Below are 20,214 nucleotides of genomic sequence, written 5' to 3'. Positions count from 1 at the left end.
TCACTGTTGCAGTCATTACATTTGAGTAATCTGCTGGCAGGTTGCCCTCAGTCGGCCTGAATATCAAAGTCTTGGGTCCTGCGTCGGTTGCAGTCTCCTCTTCCATGACGTCAGGTCGTCAGGGGTATAAAACATGCAGCCGACGCCATTTTATTCAGTTTTTCTTGCCCCAGATGTCAGGTGCCCCCCAAATGGGGAGCAAATATATTATATATCTATATATATATATATATATATATATATAGATAGATAGATATATCTATATATCTAAAATATATCTATCTATATATATATATATATATATATATATATATATATATTTATATATCTATATATATATATTTATATATCTATATATATATCTATATATATATATATATATATAAACAGCAAAATATATATAAATGCAATTTCAGCAACATAAACTTGACCTTCATCTAAAAAGCAAATACACCACAAAGGCTTTAGAAACTAGTGAAAGAAAGAGAAAACTCTAGAAAAAAGGGGGATGGCGGGTGGGTAACCCGGACTGCAACAGTGAATACACTCGAACATCTACATTTATGGTAAGTGTACACAGCTGTACTATGTTCTTCGTGTTTCACTGTTGCAGTCATTACCTTTGGGTAGAATCCCAAAGCTATTGATGGGAGGATGGAACTAAATAGCATTAGGAGCTGCTATAAGGCCCTGCAGAACGGCAGTGGCAAAGCCTGCCCTGGACTTGGAGAAGAGAGGCAAATCATAATGCTTTGTAAAAGTATGAACAGAGCTCCAAGTAGCAGCTTCTAGAATGTCTTTGGTTGGAAATGCTCTGACAAAGGCTGCTGAGGTAGAGGCAGCCCTAATGGAATGCGACCGGATTCCCTTGGGCACCGGTTTACCATGACGCAAGTAGCAGAGACGAATGCAGTGGCTTATCCACTTAGAAATAGTCTGCTTTGATATAGCCTTCCCCTCTGATCCTGCAGCAAATGCTACCAGTAGTTGCTCAGACTTTCTTAGAGACTTGGTCCTGTTTAAGTAGAATCTTAGCTGTCTGTGTACGTCCAATGAATGCAGAATCCGCTCCCCCTTGTTCTGCGGATTTGGGTAAAATGTTGGCAGGTGAATAGTTTGGTTAAGAGCCACACTGGATACCACCTTAGGCATAAAGGAAGGATTGCTCCTGAGGGACACCCTGTCCGGGAAAAATGTAATAAAAGGCTCCACAGCCATGAGGGTCTGTAGTTCTGAAACCCTTCATGAAGTGATTGCCAAAAGGAAAGCTGTTTTCCAAGATAAAAACTTTATATCCGCAGTAGCTGTTGGTTCAAAAGGAGGCAGGTTGAGTTTTCCAACACAAAATTGAGGTCCCATGCAGGAGTTGGTGATCTTCTATGAGGCCTTGCATTTTTGGCCCCTCTAAGATAGTTTTAGCAGAGGATGACAAAAAGATGGGAGGCTCCATGTTGTAATGAGCCGAGATGGCAGAGGCATGGATTTTTATTGAAGAAAAAGATAGGCCCTTGTCAAGGATCTCAGTCAAGTATTGTAAAATCTGAGGAATATTTGGCTTTGCTGTGTCCATTCCTTGTGCTTGGTTCCAAGCACAGAATCTCTTCCATGTATCAGCATAAGATTTTCTAGTACTAAGCCTTCTGGCTTCCAAAATGACATTCATCACAGATTTACTGAGAGGTGTTTGAATAATTACATGATCAGCCATGCTGCCAGGTTAAGGGTTTGGAGCAGAGTGTGCAGAATTTGATTGCTTTGCTGAGACAGTAGATGAGGTATAGGAGGCAAGTACCAAGGAGGGAGTTGAGACATCCCTTAGAACTGGGTACCAGTGCTGGCAATACCAGTCCGGGGCAATTAGAATCATTTTTGGTTTTTCCTGCCTGACCTTTAGTAAGACCTTGGGGAGAAGAGGCAGAGGAGGAAAGGCATAGACTGATAGGTTTTTCCAACTGAAGGATAGGGCACCCACTTTCCATGCTTGTCTGTGATAAGCCCTTGTGTAGAATTTGTCCAGTTGATAATTTTGGGGAGAGGCAAATAGATCTATGTCCGGGCTCCCCCGTTTCTGTGTTATCATGCTGAAGACTTGTGGATCCAGTTTCCACTCGTAAGGGTCCATTAGATTTCTGCTTAGGTTGTCTGCCAGAGTATTTTGTTTTCCTGGCAGGAATTGAGCTTGAAGATTAAGTCAAGGCTGTGTCCCACAATGCCATGGCTAGTCTGCAAAGGGGGTAGGAATGTGAACCCCCTTGCTTATTTATGTACCACATAACTGTGGTGTTGTCCGTCTTTATCAGTAGTTGTCCTGGATGAAGTAAGTCCTTGAAGGCTGTCGGGGCATTCTGAACAGCTAGCATCTCTTTCTGGTTGATATGCAGATGTAGTTGTTTTGGGCTCCATATGCCCTGAATACATCTTCCCACCAGGTGGGCCCCGCAAGCATAGTCTGATGCGTCTGTAGTTAGGGTTTGGATGGCAAGGGGTAGAGTGAAAGACCATCCCTTGTTCTGGTGACCATGTCTCTGCCCACCAAAGAAACTCCTGCTGTAGGCAGGGAATGAGAGGAATCATTGTTTCCAGATTGTGACAATGGTGACTCCATAAACTTTTTAGATACCATTGTAGTTTCCTCATATGCAGTCTTGCATATGGAATTAGTAGAATGCAGGATGCCATGAACCCCAAAGCTAGCAGAATTTGTCTTGCAGATAACTCGGTTTTTGTTGCCATCTGTTAAAAGTATATAGTCCGTTGCCTTTGTCTGGCGTAAGGTAAGTTATCCGGGCAGTTGTATTCAAGCTTGCACCCAGGAATGTAATTTTTTGAGAGGGTACCAGTTGTGATTTCTTTTTATTTATTGTGTACTCTAGGCATGTTAGAAGCCTTTTTACAAACGCCAGATGTTGAAGAAGAATGTCCTTGTTCTCTGCTTGAATGAGACAGTCGTCCAGGTAAGGATACATTTGTATGCTTCTTTGTCTGCAAAATGCAATTACTGGTGCCAGGCATTTTGTAAAGACCCTGGGCGCAGTGGATAAGCCAAAGGGCAGTGCAGAGAATTGGTAATGCATAAAACCTGCCTTGAAGCGGCGGTATCTTCTGCAGAATTCCCTTATTCCGATATGCAGGTATGCCTCCAGAGTCACAAACCAAGCATTCTTGCCCAGCATGGGCAATAGCTGTTGTAAAGTCAGCATTTTGAATTTTGGGGTGTCCAAGAATGTGTTCGAAATCGATAAGTCCAGTATTGGACGCCAGGCATTGTCTTTTCTGGGTACCAGGAACAGTCTTGAATAAAACCCTTGTCCTTTTTCCTGTGCTGGTACTGGTTGAATAGCCCCCATATCCATGAGGGACGTAACTTGTTTCTAAGCCTCTGCCCATTGATTTTGGGGCAGATCTGGCCAGCCGTATGGAAATGGCAAAGTATGGAAATTAAATCTGTACCCCTGGGATACTATGTTTAATACCCACTTGTCCTGGGTAATTAACTGCCAATTTTGCGAATGAAGTGCTAATTTCCCCCCCAAGGGGGCTGCCAAAAGATAAGTGCTTGGTAATGGTAGAGGGAAGTCATTGAGACTGCTTACTGTAGGGTTGTGCTTTGCTTCCTCCAGATTTGGAGGAAGAGGCACCCCATTGCTTTGACCTGTAAGAACCCTATGATTGGTATCTAGAGCCTTTTGAGCGCCTGGATTTGCCTTGTGAGGCTCTGTTGGATACAGGAAAGGACCAATTTTTAGTAGGCCAGTGCCCACTGAATCTGGGTGGCTGTACTTGTAAGAAATCTTTTACAGTTTGCATAGATTTAGCTTTGTCTTCCATTTTCTTTAAAATCTCTTCTGCCTTACTACCAAACAGAGTATCATACTGTAAAGGTGCATCCAACAATTTAGCTTTAACATGATCAGGCAGATTTTGCTCCTTGAGCCAGGCATGCCTTCTAATCACAGATCCAGTAACTTGCGGCCCTGCAAGAGGCCTCCAAGGTAATAAAAGCACATTGCAAAGTATGCTTTCCAACCTGTTCTGCTGCATGCAATAATTCCTGTAATTCTTTATTTTCCACACAATCAGAAATCAACATCATTCTGTTTCAATAAGCCCATAACATGCTGTTGATATTTAAACAAATGAAACTGGCAGTTTACGGCCCTAATTGCCAAGGTTGCAGACGTATAAACCTTCTTTCCCCATCTATCCAGCACCCTGGAATCTCTATCAGAGGGGATAGGATTTTTGGCTGCAGAGGCCTTTACACCTTTGGGACCCTGTGAGACAGTTTCAGGATCAGCAGCAGGATTTTTGAATAAACATTTGTGGGAGTCAGGAACCCTGTAATATCTGTCTGGCTTACTAGGAGCCGGAGGTAGGAAATCAGGAGCCATGCTTGATTCCGAAAACACATCATCAACAATGTCTAATACAGGAGGTATAGCCAAAGCCCTATGCTGAGTAAGACCAAGGAAATCCCTAAGCCTCTTTTTTGATTCTGAGAAATCCTGACTCTCCCAATTAAAAAGTTCCCTTAAAGTATGCAATGTTTCTCCAAAAGAATAATCCTCAGGAGGAGATGCAGATGGAATGGATTCTTCTGCATCTGAATCCTCATGGGTGGTATAGAAAATTCCTGATCAGAAGAGGAATCAGAAGAAATAGAAACCTGATCTGAAGATTCACAATCAGTGTCTTGCCTAGGCCTCTTAGCAGGGGGGGGGGGGTTGGGAACCCCTGATCAAGGTAATTAAGTCCTCAGCTATTTTGATCATCTGTTTTTTTGGCATAGGGGCCTGAGCATGTGGTTCATGCGTCGGTTTTTGAGACTTAGAAGTTTTTGTTTTTGAAGCTGGCGTCAGTTTTATATAGAAATGCTGAGGCCTGAAAACACCTTCAGAAGCCGGTGCCTGCTCAGCGGCTCCGGACCCATCCGAAGGAGAGACATCCGCGAGTTCAATAATCTGAGAATCTCGCGGCATACCGGACTCCGCATGGGTCTCGGTAGAGGCCTGCGACTCAAAAGTAGCGGGTATCAGGGGCTGCGAAAGTGCCTCACTGAGTACCGGCGACTGGCTTAGGAGAAGCTTCGTCGTCGGTTTAGGACCTCGGTCTGTCTCTTGTCTTTTTCTTTGCGTTTTTTGTGAACTCCGGTAGTTGGATTGCTATCTGACGACATTTCAGGGTAATTAAATCTGGATCCAAAATATTCTGAAGCAAAAATATACCGACGCTTAACAGTGCGTTGGTTAAATCTAGCACAAAACCGAAAGCAAGGCTTGTTATGATCTGGGCCTAGGCAAGGAATACAGTACAAATGAAAATCCTTATGAGGTATTTGCTTCCCACAAGTAATGCAATTATTAACTTTTACTGACATTGGTAAGGAGCAAGAAAAAGTTTCCCCAACGGGGTACTTAGCTTTAGTTTGAAGACTTCGGTTCTGAAACTCGAAAATGAAAATTTCAGGAGTCGGCTGACCGGCACTTGCGAACTGCTTCTGCTTCAGGCACCGTGCGGCAAGAAAGGCTGAATAAAATGGCATGGGCTGCATGTTTTATACCCCTGACGACCTGACGTCATGGAAGAGGAGACAGCAACTGACGCAGGACCCAAGACTTTGATATTCAGGCCGACTGAGGGCAACCTGCCAGCAGATTACCCAAATGTAATGACTGCAACAGTGAAACACGAAGAAAATCTGCAACTGCCTGACGTATACAAAAAAGTACCGGCATTCCTACAGCCCAGATAAGGACACAAACAGTCAAAAATATTAGCAGCCCATTCCTCTCCTTACCCATAAATGTAAAAATCTGGACTAACACAGACTTTCAGTATGAATGTTTATTTTAACAAACATTTAACTACAATCTTCATGTTTTTCATTTGTATTAACTATGTGCTGTTTGTAACATACTGGTTGCTATCTAACAATGATGTGTTTGTGCAACTCAGAACTGCTTAATTAATGTGTTTTAAGTAAGTAGTAAAATACTAAAACACAGTATTAACAACTCTCACATCATATATGATGTGGATCACAGGCTCACTACTGCACCTCTGTTCTTGCATCCTCCTCAATACCATGATTCAAATCATTTGGCAGAGGCAGTAGTTAGATAATTTGCATAAACAATTTAGAATACAATTGCTTAAACTTCAGTGATGGCACTTCCTTGTTATTAAATTCAAGCAAACTATCTCCAGCAATGACCCAAGTTCTTAAACTAAAACAATGAGTAAAAAGGTCTTGCCGAAAAAACAATTGGTTAAAAAAAAACATAAAAAGAAAACTCTAGCAAAGCTAGACTTTCCACTGTGTGATACTTTAAACCTCTTGTATCAGAGGCAACACGGGATATATGCAAACAAGGAAAGACATCAAAGACATAAGATATCAAGTAATGTTTGCGTCGTATAAAAAAGGGTCACACTTTCTTTTAAGACAGCTGCAAGGGATGTGCGGTGATTCTTTTAATCAAAACTCACTGAAATGGATTTAAATGATGGTTACTTACCTGGATAAACTTCAGTGAAATCGATCATTCTGCTTTTACTGTTTCCTATAATCCTGTAGTACATTATAAACCAGTGAGATGTGTGTGTAGAAGGCAGCCATGGGGAGGAGATTGTCCCAACTCTGTATATACCTATGCCTGTAGTTTCTGTATTCTTTTCAGGCAGTAAGCTGTGCTTAGTCAAAGCCATAAGAAGCCAATTCTTTACTACCATAATGGGCAGCCACTCACATATGCATAAAATGCATACTCTTCCACTTGTCGAGACATGCAGTGCTTTATAATAAAAAGGCACGCAGAGTCCTACATGCTGTTTTATACTGCAAGTGACACAGACAGATAAACAGGCAGACAAATGCCAAGTAAATTTTAAAACCCACATAACTTTACATTTTCAGTAAATTTTTGTTTCTACAAGTGGTGATTCATGTCAGCTAAGATCAATACGCAAGGAGTGGAAAGCTTAGTTCGCATGCCGCTTACCTGGACACTGAGTGAAATACTGATAATTAGGTTTCCAAATATGGCTAGCAGCGTACCAATCAAGTTCTCCTGCAAAAGAAGTAGAGAGAAATCATTAGCATCTATCTTTTCTATAGGTGCTTAGCTACACTGCCATAACCGTACTGGATAGGTATGTATCAGCAGTGTTTCTGTACAAATGTTCAAACTTTTGTTGGAACTTCTTATCCTGACAAAATAAAGTTCACTACAAATAAATAACATGCACTCTTGGATTGGCTAAAGGTGCCCACCTGTAGCAGTTTATTTCACAATGCATTACATACAAAACTCTACTTTATTTAATGTTGTTAACCCAAAGTGCATAAAATGACGGTACACAGACAATGACACACCAGCAGTGATTGTCTAATCATAACTACTGATCAAAGAGAGTTACTGACCACTGGCACATTAGGTTCATAGGTAGGTACTAGGCTATCGGCTCAAGGGCCTACGTAAGCCTAGCCAACAAGGTTCTCTGGCTTACGCCACCCAAGAAAGTTATTTTCCTGTGCCACTGTCGAGCAGAGACACAGAAGTGATCCCCAGGGTTTATTTCCTATTTCCCATCCACTCATCAAGATTTTTCTTGAAGAGTGCTAATGAAGATAGAGGAGTTAAATAATATATTACGCAGAGTATTGAGGAGGGAATACAAAAATCCATGTACAAAACACTTTTGATGCTCAGAATTCATTGACGCATTTATTAAAAAGTTAAGATTAGAGACACAGACGTTATAAATTAACAAGCAGATAATTTCTCTATTACCACAAACTTTAAAGCGACCTCATTTACTTTCAGTTAATACTCTTTACTTCTATATGCTTACAATCCTTCTTTTCTTTGGCTCAATCTACTACCCCTTCTGTAAGTGTTCATGAAGCTTCAATACACATACAAACATATTTCAATTTCATCGTTGATGACACGCTTGTACATTCGGTCTCTTCTGAAGTTTCTTCATTTTAAATTAAGTTCATCATTCTCACATTAATCCTTTAACTACATTCAGTGTATTCCTTCTTATTCCAAACAACCCACTTTAAAACCCTCCTCTTCAACCATTGCTCTTAACCCCCCAGTCCACTGTACCTGTAATACATCCATATGGTTTTCTTCCTCTCTCTACATTTTACTCGTACATTCATTTCAGATATCGTCACATTCATTACATTATCCATATCAGCTATCCACTATTTTTTCAATGAAATCTCTTTTTCTCAACTGCTTTCTGCGTGTTGCTTCCATACAATATTAACTAGTTTCAGCCTGAGATGTACATTGTAAATTAACTCCCCAATTACAGTATGGACAGTTCTCTTTCTGTATCATTTCCCGAAGGTTTACTTTGTTTTACGAATGTTCAAGGAATGCTCTGCGGACCAGATTACTGTTTGCTGTCCAGTATGCCTTTGCAACATATTCAAACTATAACAGTTTTAAGAGAAATATTTTTCCAGGGGATTTAACTATACCCTCATACATTCCCCAGTATGAAGGTTATGACCTCATATGCTGGTCTTTTAAATATTCTACTTTGGAAGATCCACCACCTCAGAGGAATTACAAATACACTGGATTCACTTCTCTTAGATTTCGTGTGATTTTCTGGGTAGCATTAAAAAAAAAAAAAAAGGTGACGTGAAGGAAGGTGCAGTCCCTAATAAAAATGCTGTTAATTCATTTCCAGACCATTTATTTTTTGTGGTAGCCAGTTAAAACAGAAGGACAGTCGTACTTGCAATGTTGATGGTGGGCAGTCATGCATTTGCAACGCAAAATAAACCAGTTCCCAACATTTCCTCAGACATTACTTGCTTTCAAAAATTTGGTCACACTGTTGAACACATCCCAATATAAAAGTATTTAACATTTTCAATAAAGTTATTTAGTGCCTAGCCTCTTCATTTCCACTTCTAAATGAAACAGTATTTTATTGGACTTTATCCAACACCTGTTTCTAAGAGAATATAAAAAGAGAAGGCAGTTACGTGTTTCCAATTATAACCTGTTCACACCCTTTCTTCTATACCAGTTCTTTCCTGTAATTCTCTGCTTTGCTTTCTTTTACACCTGGAAATCTTTCCTGCTACTCCCTAGTCCTCATTTTCTTGCAGCTGGTTCTCAAATTCCAGATACCAGTTTCCATTTTTTGTGAGGCTGTCGTTAACTGCTCTCTCTTTCTCTCTCTCAGCTCGTTACCTGAATCTATTACGAATTTCCACAGCAAACCTATTACTCCATTCCTCTCTTTCCAAAGAAGTAAACTGTAAACTCTTGCGATGATGTCAAATGAAATGTATAATGTAAAATCCTTTCCACCAGAACAGGAATAATCTTTAAGTTTCTAGACTGCCCACTAACAAGGGGGAGTGTGCAGTCTCGGCTCAGTCTGAATAAAGCAAGTAGTCTTTCTTCTCATACCTTTCATAATCTTCTCTTTTTATTTTATTTACTTTTGTTTTTATTTTACATATTTGTTGACCAGGTTAGCCCACTGGATGCAGTTGCCCCTTTTCAGAGGTTACCCAGGAGCACCGTCTGGTTAAATGACTTGTTCAAAGCAGGCAAATAAAGGTGAAAGAAATCAAACCCTGTACCCTGGGCAAATGAAACAGCTTATTAACAGCTCAGCGCTTTAGTAATCTGTGCCAACTGCTTTATACTTGTATATTAAAGGGGTGTCATCTTCATCCCTTCCCACAACATTCTCAAACTTGGGACTATGCTACGCAGACAGAATTTTATTTTGGTTAATAAGGTATACAAGTATATCAAGAAGGGAAATGCATACGGCAGGTCATGAACAAAATCAGAAAGCACTAAAGAAAGATGCAAAATGGGACAAGAGAAAATGTCTTCAGCAAGCACTAAAGAAAGATGCAAAATGGGACAAGAGAAAATGTCTTCAGCAGGCCTAATTAGCCACACAAGAAGAAATTTCACTGAAACAAGGGATGAAAAATATGTTTTCAAATACAATAAAGAAATGCTCGATAACACAAAACATGTGATACTTTTGATTTTCTAAATATACAACATAAATATTTCTGCCTGGGATGACATGATCGACAAGCCACGATGCTTTGCCAGAGATGGCCTGCACCTGTCGTCTCTGGGATTCCGGATACTGGCTAAGGCTCTAGCCACCCCTATAGTGCCTTTTTTAGGCAAGGTTCAAATGACAAATTCACCACCCTAACAGGTACAGGCAAGAAGAATCTGAGGGTATTGCTACTCAATGCAAAGTCTAAACCTCAAAATGTACTCTCTCGAGGCACTCCTTAAAATGGAGAACATCGACATCTGTGCAGTGACAGAGAACTGGTTCAAGGCTCCAGAGAGTAAACCTGCATTACCAGGCTATAATTCATACCACACCTTTCGGCCACCTAACTTGGACCGAAACACTAAAGGTGGAGGCGTGTCCATATTCATTAAGGATATCCACACCTCCAGGCTAGTTGCTCAGCATAATGCATCCAAAATTATCCAAGTGCAACTAACTCTGGGCAAGACCGCAATCCAAATTGTAGCTTGCTACAGACCCCCCACCATGCCCCAGGATTCCCACTCCTCATTTCTTAATACACTGGAAAATATTAGAGTACAACCTAACACCCTAATAATGGGCGATTTCAACTACCGTACCATTAACTGGGAAAACTACTCATGTACCAACTCTTGTGCTCAACGTTTTCTGGAATTCATAAATTCCAATGCCATGGATCAACTTATCCACATCCCCACCAGGAGCAGCAATATCCTAGACCTGGTTATTACCAACATGGGCAACCGGTGCTCCACACCAGAGGTCAAAGCCTCGTTGGTCAGATCTGACCACAAGCTAATCACCCTAAACATCCACATCCCTCCCCCACCCCCCATTAGGGAAACCACAGTAAAAAATTTCTCCAAAGCCAACTTCACGCTTCTTAAGACAGAAGTGGCAAACTTCACGACACTCATGCTGATGGACAATAGAGGTACCAGATTTTGTGAATCCTACACAAATGCACTTTATAAGCACTTACACGAGTGCATGGATCGTGCAATCCCTAACAGAACCAAGATGCTATCCTCCAAAAAAAGGAAGCCAATCTGGTGGTCCCCTGCCATAAACAAACTCTACAACAGCAAAAAGAAACTGTTGCAAAAAAGAGTAAAATCCCATGATTGGAGAAGCTCCCTGGTCAGCCTCAGTAAGAAGCTGAGATCCCTCATAAAATCCTCCAAAGCTAGTTATGAAAACAAAATTGCCACTGACTCTAAAGACAACCACAAAGCATTCTATAGCTTTGTCAAGAATCTCAATGGCAACACTCAGATCTGCTCTGAGTTACAGCACAACAGCACTAAATATACAGAACCAACTGATATTGCCAACATCCTGGCAGATAGGTTCAGTGCTAACTTAAACCCTCTGTCATCCCCTAAAGGGCCCATCTCTATACCAGAAGAATGCAAAGTTCCTGTAATCACGGCTGCACAGGTAAAAAACACACTATCCAAAGCCAAGAACACAGCATCCATGGGACCTGACGACATCCCAGGCTGTGTTGTACATGAACTACAGAATGAACTGGCACCCCACCTAAGTACCATGTTCAATCATAGCCTCACCTCAGGCTATGTGCCCACTGAATGGCACACAGCAACAGTTATCCCACTCCACAAAGGGGGAGCCACCAAAGACCCTGGAAACCACCGTCCCATTAGCCTAACGAGCCTGGTCTGCAAGGCTATGGAGCGTATCATCATGGAACTAAACAATGACATTGGTAATCTCCAAACTCAGGACCCCACCCACTTCGGGTTTGTAAAAGGCAGATCATGTCTCCTAAACCTGATAGACTTCTTTGAAGCAGTCACCAAAGCCATAGATGAGGGTAAGGTGGTTCACACAGCCTATCTAGATCTCGCCAAGGCTTTCGACATCATCCCCCATTCTGGAATTATAGATAAACTCACTAAACTAGGTATAAATCCCTATGTCACAAGATGGGTTGCCAACTGGCTCACTGACAGAACCCACACTGTGAAAGTAGCAGACTCCAAATCCAACTTCAGACCAGTGACATTTGGAGTACCACAGGGTTCAGTCCTGGGTCCTCCCCTGTTTGGTATCTATTTCTCTGAAGTACAGGCCAACACAGAAGGTCTTTGGCTAATGAAGTTCGCAGATGACTGCAAACTAGGAGCCATAATCAAAACTCCAAAAGATGTGGACATCCTACAAAAGGGCCTCGATGAGACAGATGCCTGGTGTCAAAGTCATGGCCTCAAGCTCAATGCCAAAAAGTGCATGGTCATCCCTTTTGGTAAAAACTCAGTACCCATGAACTACCACATAGGTGGTAGTCTAACACCGAAAGTGTGATAACAGACCTTGGGACACAGGTGGATAGCAGTCTCTCCTTTGATAATCACATCGCCACAGTAGTCAGGAAATCTTCTATGTGGCACACCTCATCACAAAAGGTTTCTCATCCAGGAAAAAAGAGGTCATTGTTCCCCTCTACTAGTCACTCATTAGACCCATTATAGAGTACAATTCCCCTTTTGGCATGTACCTCACAAGACATCTACAACAACTGGAAAGGCCACAGAAATACCTCACAAAGAGGATTACCGGCCTCAAAGAGATGCCCTATGCAGACCGTCTCAAAAAACTGCAGCTTTACTCCGCTGCATATCGCCTACTCAGAGGCGATCTCTGCCTAACACACAAAGCTATGTCAAACCCAGAGCTTTTAGACATGTTCCACTTAAAGAAATCCCAATCCCTACGAGCTACACGCTCTAGGGACCTAAACCTCGTCACCACAATAAACACAACATGCTGGAGGGATAGATTCCTGTCCCAGAGACTTCCCATACTCTGGAACAAACTACCTATCTATATCAAACAAAGCTCCTCATTAGCACTCTTCAAGAAAAATCTTGATGACTGGATGGGAGATATGAAATTCACCCCGGGGATCACTTCTGTGGCTCTGCTCGACAGTGGCACAGGAAAATAATTTGCTTGGGTGGCGAAAGCCAGGGTACATTTGGCTAGGCTTATATAGGCCCTAGGGCCAATAGCCTAGTACCTACCTATGAACCTATAAAATCTGTTCCTGAATTTGAGGCCTTGTCTGTGATTCTTGAGTAAAAGGTTGAAAAGGTGGAATGGGTGCAGTGGGTTTAGCCGTGTGGCTCTTACAGCAACAATGGGTTTAAATGTGTAGTTCTTACAGCAGCATACATATGTATTTTGTTTATTTATCCATACAAAGCACTGTAATGGATGGTTGTGTGTAATATATACATTTTATATATATATATATATATATATATATATATATATATATATATATACACACACACACACACACACACACATATATAATGTATGCATATATTTATATATATATATATATATATATATATATATATATATATATATATATATATACATATACACACATACATACACGCATACACACACACACACACACACACACACACACACAAAACGTGTATATATACACGTGTGTGTGTATATATATATATATATATATATATATATATATATATATATATATAGATATGTATGTATATATATATATATATATATATATATATATATATATACGTATACAATATATATATATATATATATATATATATATATATATATATATACACACACATACATACACACATATATATACATACATACACACATATATACACAACATGTATATATATATATATATATATATATATATACATATATATATATATATATATATATATATATATCTATCTATATACACACACATGGAGCATATCATCATGGAACTAAACAATGACATTGGTAATCTCCAAACTCAGGACCCCACCCACTTCACACACACACACACACACACACACACACACACACACACATTCACTTCAGAAGCCTGAAACTTCACAATCTTGAAATTCATAAGCCTGAAGCCCAAAATCCTGAAAACACACAGAATAGAAATAACGACAATATTACTGAATAAAGAAACAGAGAAACACATACAACACAAAGCATAGCAGTTTTCACTAAGTATGAGCAGGGGGCAAGCCCCGCTTGACCCCCTGCAAATTAAATATATCAAATCTGAGATTGCACTGCAGAGAAAAAATGGCAAACATACCATCACATGTTTCATGACTGCCTGCTGTAACCTTAATAATGTTCCCTTTTAACCTGCTATACTACAACATAACTCATGTTAGTGCTGTGAAGTACAATCTCGGAGTTGATATATTTAAGTAGCAGGGGGTGTGGGTGGGGCAGCCCCCCACATGGGGGGTGCAGGGGGGGCTTGGAGGTGGGATTACATCAAGGATTAGCTCTGAGCTCTTTCTTATTTGCAATGGTGATGGACAGCTTGACAGACGAGAGTAGACAGGAGTCCCTGTGGACTATGATGTTTGCGGATGACATTGTGATCTGTAGTGAGAGAAGGGAACAGGTTGAGGAAACCATATACTAAGAAAAACAAAAAAGCAGAAACGCAGCAGAACTGTTTGGTTTTCCTTTACTTCAACACACTGGTATCTCAGCCATTCGCCTTCAACGGACAATATACAATTACAAACAACCATCTTTATATACAAAGGTTCAAACCCCAATTAATACAATTAAATAACTAATTGAAAAATTGCATCTTGTTTAAAATGCTGCATACACATTTTTTAAAGTAGTACCTGCACATTTTATTAAATACAGCCATCCTAAACATTTTAAATAACTAATTTTAAGTTATTTCTTATATAAACTATCAAACATTAATTGAACTTTTTAAGAAATATATCTAACATTTATAACTAATATTTATAATAGACTAAGTGAGCATGACAGTAAAAACCTCATTAATTCATACATTTATAAATTAATAAATATGAAAAGTTTATAAATTTCATATATTTACCTCAAGGTTAAAACCCCTAGGAAACAATGTTCCATAGTTTGAGAATGAACTTACTTTCTCATTCAACCTCACCATGTCACCCCCCAAAAAGTTCATCAATTAATGTTTGATAGTTTACATTAGAAATAGTTTAAAAAGAATTATTTAAAATGTTTAGGATGGCTGTGTTTAATAAAATGTGCATATAGTACTTTAAAAAATGTGTATGCAACATTTTAAACAAGATGCAATTTTTAATTAGTTATTTAATTGTATTAATTGGGGTTTGAACCTTTGTATATAAAGATGGTTATTTGTAATAGTATATTGTCCATTGAAGGTGAATGGCTGAGGTACCAGTGTGTTGAAGTACAGGAAAATCAAACAGTTCTGCTGTGTTTCTGCTTTTTTTTTGTTTTTCTTACTATATGGTTTGTTGAAGTGGTGGATTTAGGCGTTTAGGCTTCCTGACTATAGGAAATTGTATGTTGCAAAACTTGTTGATCCAATGTGTTATGCATTGCCTAAAATACATAAAAATATAAGCAGTCTGCCTGGTAGGCCCATCATCTCAGGGGTAGGTTCGTATTTACAAAATGTGGGTTTGTTCTTGGATTCCTTATTGAAGACATATTTAAGTAAGATACCTGCTCATGTTAAAAATACTGAAGAGTTGTGCAAGGTGTTTGGAATGGTGTGATGAAAGCTATTGGTTGCTGTAGATGTAAATTCACTCTATACCAACATTCAGACCAAATGGGGTCTTGATGCCATTTGGAACATTATGGGTGATTGGCCTAAAACTGCTTTTGTAATCCGGCTGCTTGAATTTTGCCTTACTCATAATTACTTTAAACTAGATGGTGATGTATTTTTGCAACATAAGGGAACAGCTATGGGGGCTTCCTATGCTCCAACGTATGCTATCTTGTATATGGGGTACTTTGAAAAGTTGTTCATTTATTGTTCTGAAATTTTTAAAAAAACATGTATTGATTTACAAACGCTTTATAGATTACCTTATTTTTTTGTGTAGGGGTGATGTTAGTGAATTTGATCGCTTTTTTAGTGGGTTAAATTCAAATAATCATGGTTTAAAGTTTTCCATGAAAAAAAGAGGTGAATCTTGCATTCAATTTTTGGATGTAGTACTTTATGTGGATAACATCAATAGAATTCAGTACAAACCATTTAGGAAGAACACATCAGTTAACAATTTCTTGCATGCGGGTAGTATGCATCTTCCCCCACTTGTTAAAATAGTTGCCCCTGGGTGAATTTAAGCGCTTTTATCGAAACCCTTCTGAAGAGGGGTTTAAAAAGAAATTTGTGAGGGAAGCTAGTGATAGACTTGTTAAGCGAGGATACAAGGCTGAACATTTAAATCAGGCGTTCAATGAGACATTGGAAAAAAAATCTGGGCAAAAAGCTAAGGGAAGCTATAAATTTGTTATGAATAGGGATTCAGTTACCAGTGCTTCTGATGAAAAAAAATACTCTTCTTTGTTTCTTGATACTCAGAGGTAATGAGAAGGGCACTTTTGGACCTCTGGTATATTATTTGTGAAGATGTCACAGTTGGCAATTTGTTTCTAAAACATGTTAGATATGCCAGTTTAAAAGAACTGTTGAATATGCCCTTAACCAGAGGCCCTAAAGCTGATATAGGTGTTTCTGCTTGTAGACGTTGCAAAGTATGTAGTTGTATTAAAAATATTTCTGGTACATTTATTAATGGTAGAAAATTTACCTGCAGGGGCAATTTTGGATGTAATTCTTGTGGGGTAGTTTATATCGTGGGTTGCTGTTGCACAAATGTAAAATGGTATATTGGTCAGACAAAAAGAGCAGTAAAGGTTAGGATCATGGAACATTTGAGGGACATTATCAATGGAAACTTAAAGAGTCCAGTGGCTGAGCATTTTGTGAATATTCATGGGAATAGCACTAGTTCATTTTCTTTAGCATTTTGGCACAACCTGTGTTGGTTAGAGGGGGTGATATGGTGAGGAGGTTGAATGAGTTAGAAAGTAAGTTCATTCTCAACTATGGAACATTGTTTCCTAGGGGTCTTAACCTTGAGGTAAATATATGATTTATTAATTTATAAAATGTATGAATTAATGAGGTCTTTACCATCATGCTCAGTCTGTTATAAATATTAGTTATAAATGTTATATTTCTTAACAAGTTCATCAATTAAAGTTTGATAGTTTATATTAGAAATAGCTTAAAATTAGTTATTTAAAATGTTTAGGATGGCTGTATTTAATAAAATGTGCATGTAGTACTTTAAAATAACAAGATGCATTTCTTTCAATTAGTTATTTAATTGTATTAATTGCGGTTTGAACCTTTGTATATAAAGATGGTTGTTTGTAATTGTATATTGTTGGTTGAAGGCGAATGGCCGAGGTACCAGTGTGTTGGAGTAAAGGAAAATCAAACAGTTCTGCTGCGTTTCTGCTTTTTTTGTTTTTCTTAGTATATGGTTTGTTTAAGTGGCAGATTTGTGGAATATATTTTTCAACAGGTTGAAGAAACCCTGGTGAGGTGGAGATATGCTGGAGAATGAAGGTCACCATGACTAAGACAGAATATATTTGTATGATTGAGAAGGAGGATAGAGGAATGGTGAGGATGCAGGGAGTAGAGGTGACAAAGGTGGATGAGTTTAAATACTTAGGGTTAAGAGGAATGGTGAGTGTGGAAGAGAGGTGAAGAAGAGAGTACAGGTAGGGTGGAATGGGTTGAGAAGAGTATCAGGAGTGATTTGTGAAAGACTGGTGCCAGTAAAAGTAAAAAGGAAGGTATACAAGAGGGTAGTGAGACCAACTATGTTACATGGGTTGGAGATGTTGGCATTGACAAAAAGGCAGGAGTCAGAGCTGGATGAGAGTTAAAGATGTTAAGATTTGCACTGGGTGTGACAAGGGTGGACAGGTTTAGGAATCAGTATATTAGGAGGGTCAGCTCAAGTTGGACGGTTTGGAGACAAAGCCAGAGAGGTGAGATTGCGTTGGTTTGGACATGTGCGGAGAAGGGATGATGGGTATATTGGGAAAAGGATGCCAAGGATAAAGCTGCCAGGTAAGAGGAAAAGAGGAAGGCCTAAGATACGGTTTACGGATGTGGTGAGAGAGGACATGCAGGTGATTGGTGTGACAGAACAAGATGCAGAGGACAGGAAGAAAAGGAAACATATGATCTGCTGTGGTGACCTCTAACGGGAACAGCCAGAAGAAGAAAAAGAAGATCAATGCATTTATGGATTTTAAAAAGTTTTTACGATTGGTTGAGGATGAATTTTGGGCATTGCTATAAGCTTTTTTTGTCCAATTTTATGCATTGTTTGTTATGGTTCCTTAACTGCCTATATTGTGGTAGGGATGTCTTGAGACTTGGTTTATAGTCGTAACCTCCAGACTTTCAACTTTGCTTTAGTTGTTTTGTTTTTTTCAGTTAATCAAAGGGCCGATTTGTTTTTAACTCTTTCGATTCTTAATGGCGCTTACTCTTTCTGGATATTTGGAAACATTGTATTAAATGCATCAACTGTTTTATTAATGGGAAGTTTTAAATGGATCCCAGTTTATCTGGGGCAGGCTGGAAGTAAATTTTTCTTTACTAAGTTACTGAGGCTTCTGACTGTGTTATAGTGATGAACCTTATGAGCCTGTTTGGGATGTCTGCCTATGTAGCTAAGCTGGTGGTCACTTAGGCTATTTGGTAAGGTGCCACTTATGGAAACATTGTTTGGGATGGATGTTAAAATCCAGTCTAAGATGGATTACTTGGATGTGGCCTTGTTAATTTTTGTTGGAGTCTTGATCAAATGAAAGAAGCTATACAGCCTGAAATTGTTGGGTTTCTCCAGTCAACAAGTCTTCCAGCAAGATGGTTTCCAGTCTTATGTTGGCCAAAATCAAAAAGAGGATCTTTTACAGGATGTGAATGTTGTTACCAGATGGTATGTATAGACCTACGATAGCTAGAGGTTTGTGAGTATTCAATTGGAAGAGTGAGAGGACAAGTTCAGCATTGGTGAAAGTGGGTACTGCATCATGGTAAGTGGAGCAATATAAAAACATTTCTGTAGAAAACAGTAACTCCATCTGCTTTTTTATTGGTTCTATCTAGTCTAAATGTATTATAACCTGGTGGAAGTATTTCTGTATATCTGGTAATTGGCTTTAACAGTAATTCTCTGGCTATGAAGAGATTCAGAGAGTAGTGGGCTATATAGGCAAGAACTTTTGTGATTTTGCACAAGAGACTTCTTAGTAAACCCTTAAAATACTACACCCTATCAAAATTTAGATTGCCACTTACACGAAGCTTGGAAGGGAGAAAGGTTGTTTTCAAGTGCTCATAATGCCGATCCGGAAAATGTCAGACTCCACATTAGCGAATGGTAGTGTGCATTCACCAATGTGGAATAGACGTTCTGATAACAGATCGCACTACAGCGGGAATCGGGAAATGTACTCTTTTTCACCATAGTGCGATCTCACTCTAGTGCCCCCTGCAAAAATGTTACTGGTTCACAGGTGTTTACTAGGCTAATGACCACAAGGGCCTTTTTAAGCCTAGCTATGCATCCCAAATCTCTGACATGTTTTGATACTCTTGATAAGTGTAAGCATGGGCCTGGGAGATTAACCATTTACAGGTTACCCGTGTCCGTTGCCAAACCAGGGATGAATTTCCAGTCTCCCATCCAATTGTCCAAGATGCACTTGAAATGGGTTAGGGAGGAACTCTGCTTCACATGGATGGGGAGCCTGTTCCATAGACTGAGTACTCTCTGGGATACATACCCATCTCTCAAGCAGGTCCTATTTATATCACAGGCAAGGTTTAAGTCTATAGAACAGGTAATTCTGGCGCCATTTCTTTTGTAGATATGTAGGAAGTCCATCAGAGTGAGGTCTGACAATGCCCTGTATGCCAGGCATTTATCTCCCCTCAAAAGGACTGTAGAAGACAGAATACAGGGGTAGGGCCTTGAGGCAGTCTGCACAGGACACATTACTTACGCCCTGTATTCTTTTAGTGAGGAACCTCTGTGGATGTTCCAATTGTTGGATATGCCTGGTTAGGTACATACCAAAGAGGGCATTGTGCTAAATGATAGGTCTGATGAATGCCGAATACAGTGGAACAATGAGTTCCTTGGACTTGGATGCCATACCTCTGTAGACACATGATGATCAAAGGCTAGATTACTCTCTATGTGTGTCCCTAAGTCC

General features: G+C 39.6%; 1 protein-coding gene across 1 annotated transcript in view; it reads right to left on the bottom strand.

Annotated features, from left to right (window-relative positions):
• Positions 1–20,214, bottom strand: part of NIPAL3 (NIPA like domain containing 3) — a 750,101-nt gene that overhangs the window by 636,896 nt on the left and 92,991 nt on the right. The window contains exon 2 of the mRNA XM_044083192.1: positions 7,002–7,070. Within this exon, the coding sequence (XP_043939127.1) occupies positions 7,002–7,070 (69 nt within the window). The remainder of the gene's footprint in view (positions 1–7,001; positions 7,071–20,214) is intronic.

The sequence above is a fragment of the Protopterus annectens genome, chromosome 1.part1, assembly GCF_019279795.1.
Source record: "Protopterus annectens isolate FY-2018-M chromosome 1.part1, PAN1.0, whole genome shotgun sequence".
In the NCBI taxonomy this organism is placed as follows: Eukaryota; Metazoa; Chordata; order Ceratodontiformes; family Protopteridae; genus Protopterus; species Protopterus annectens.
This window is presented reverse-complemented; position numbering and strand designations above follow the sequence as displayed.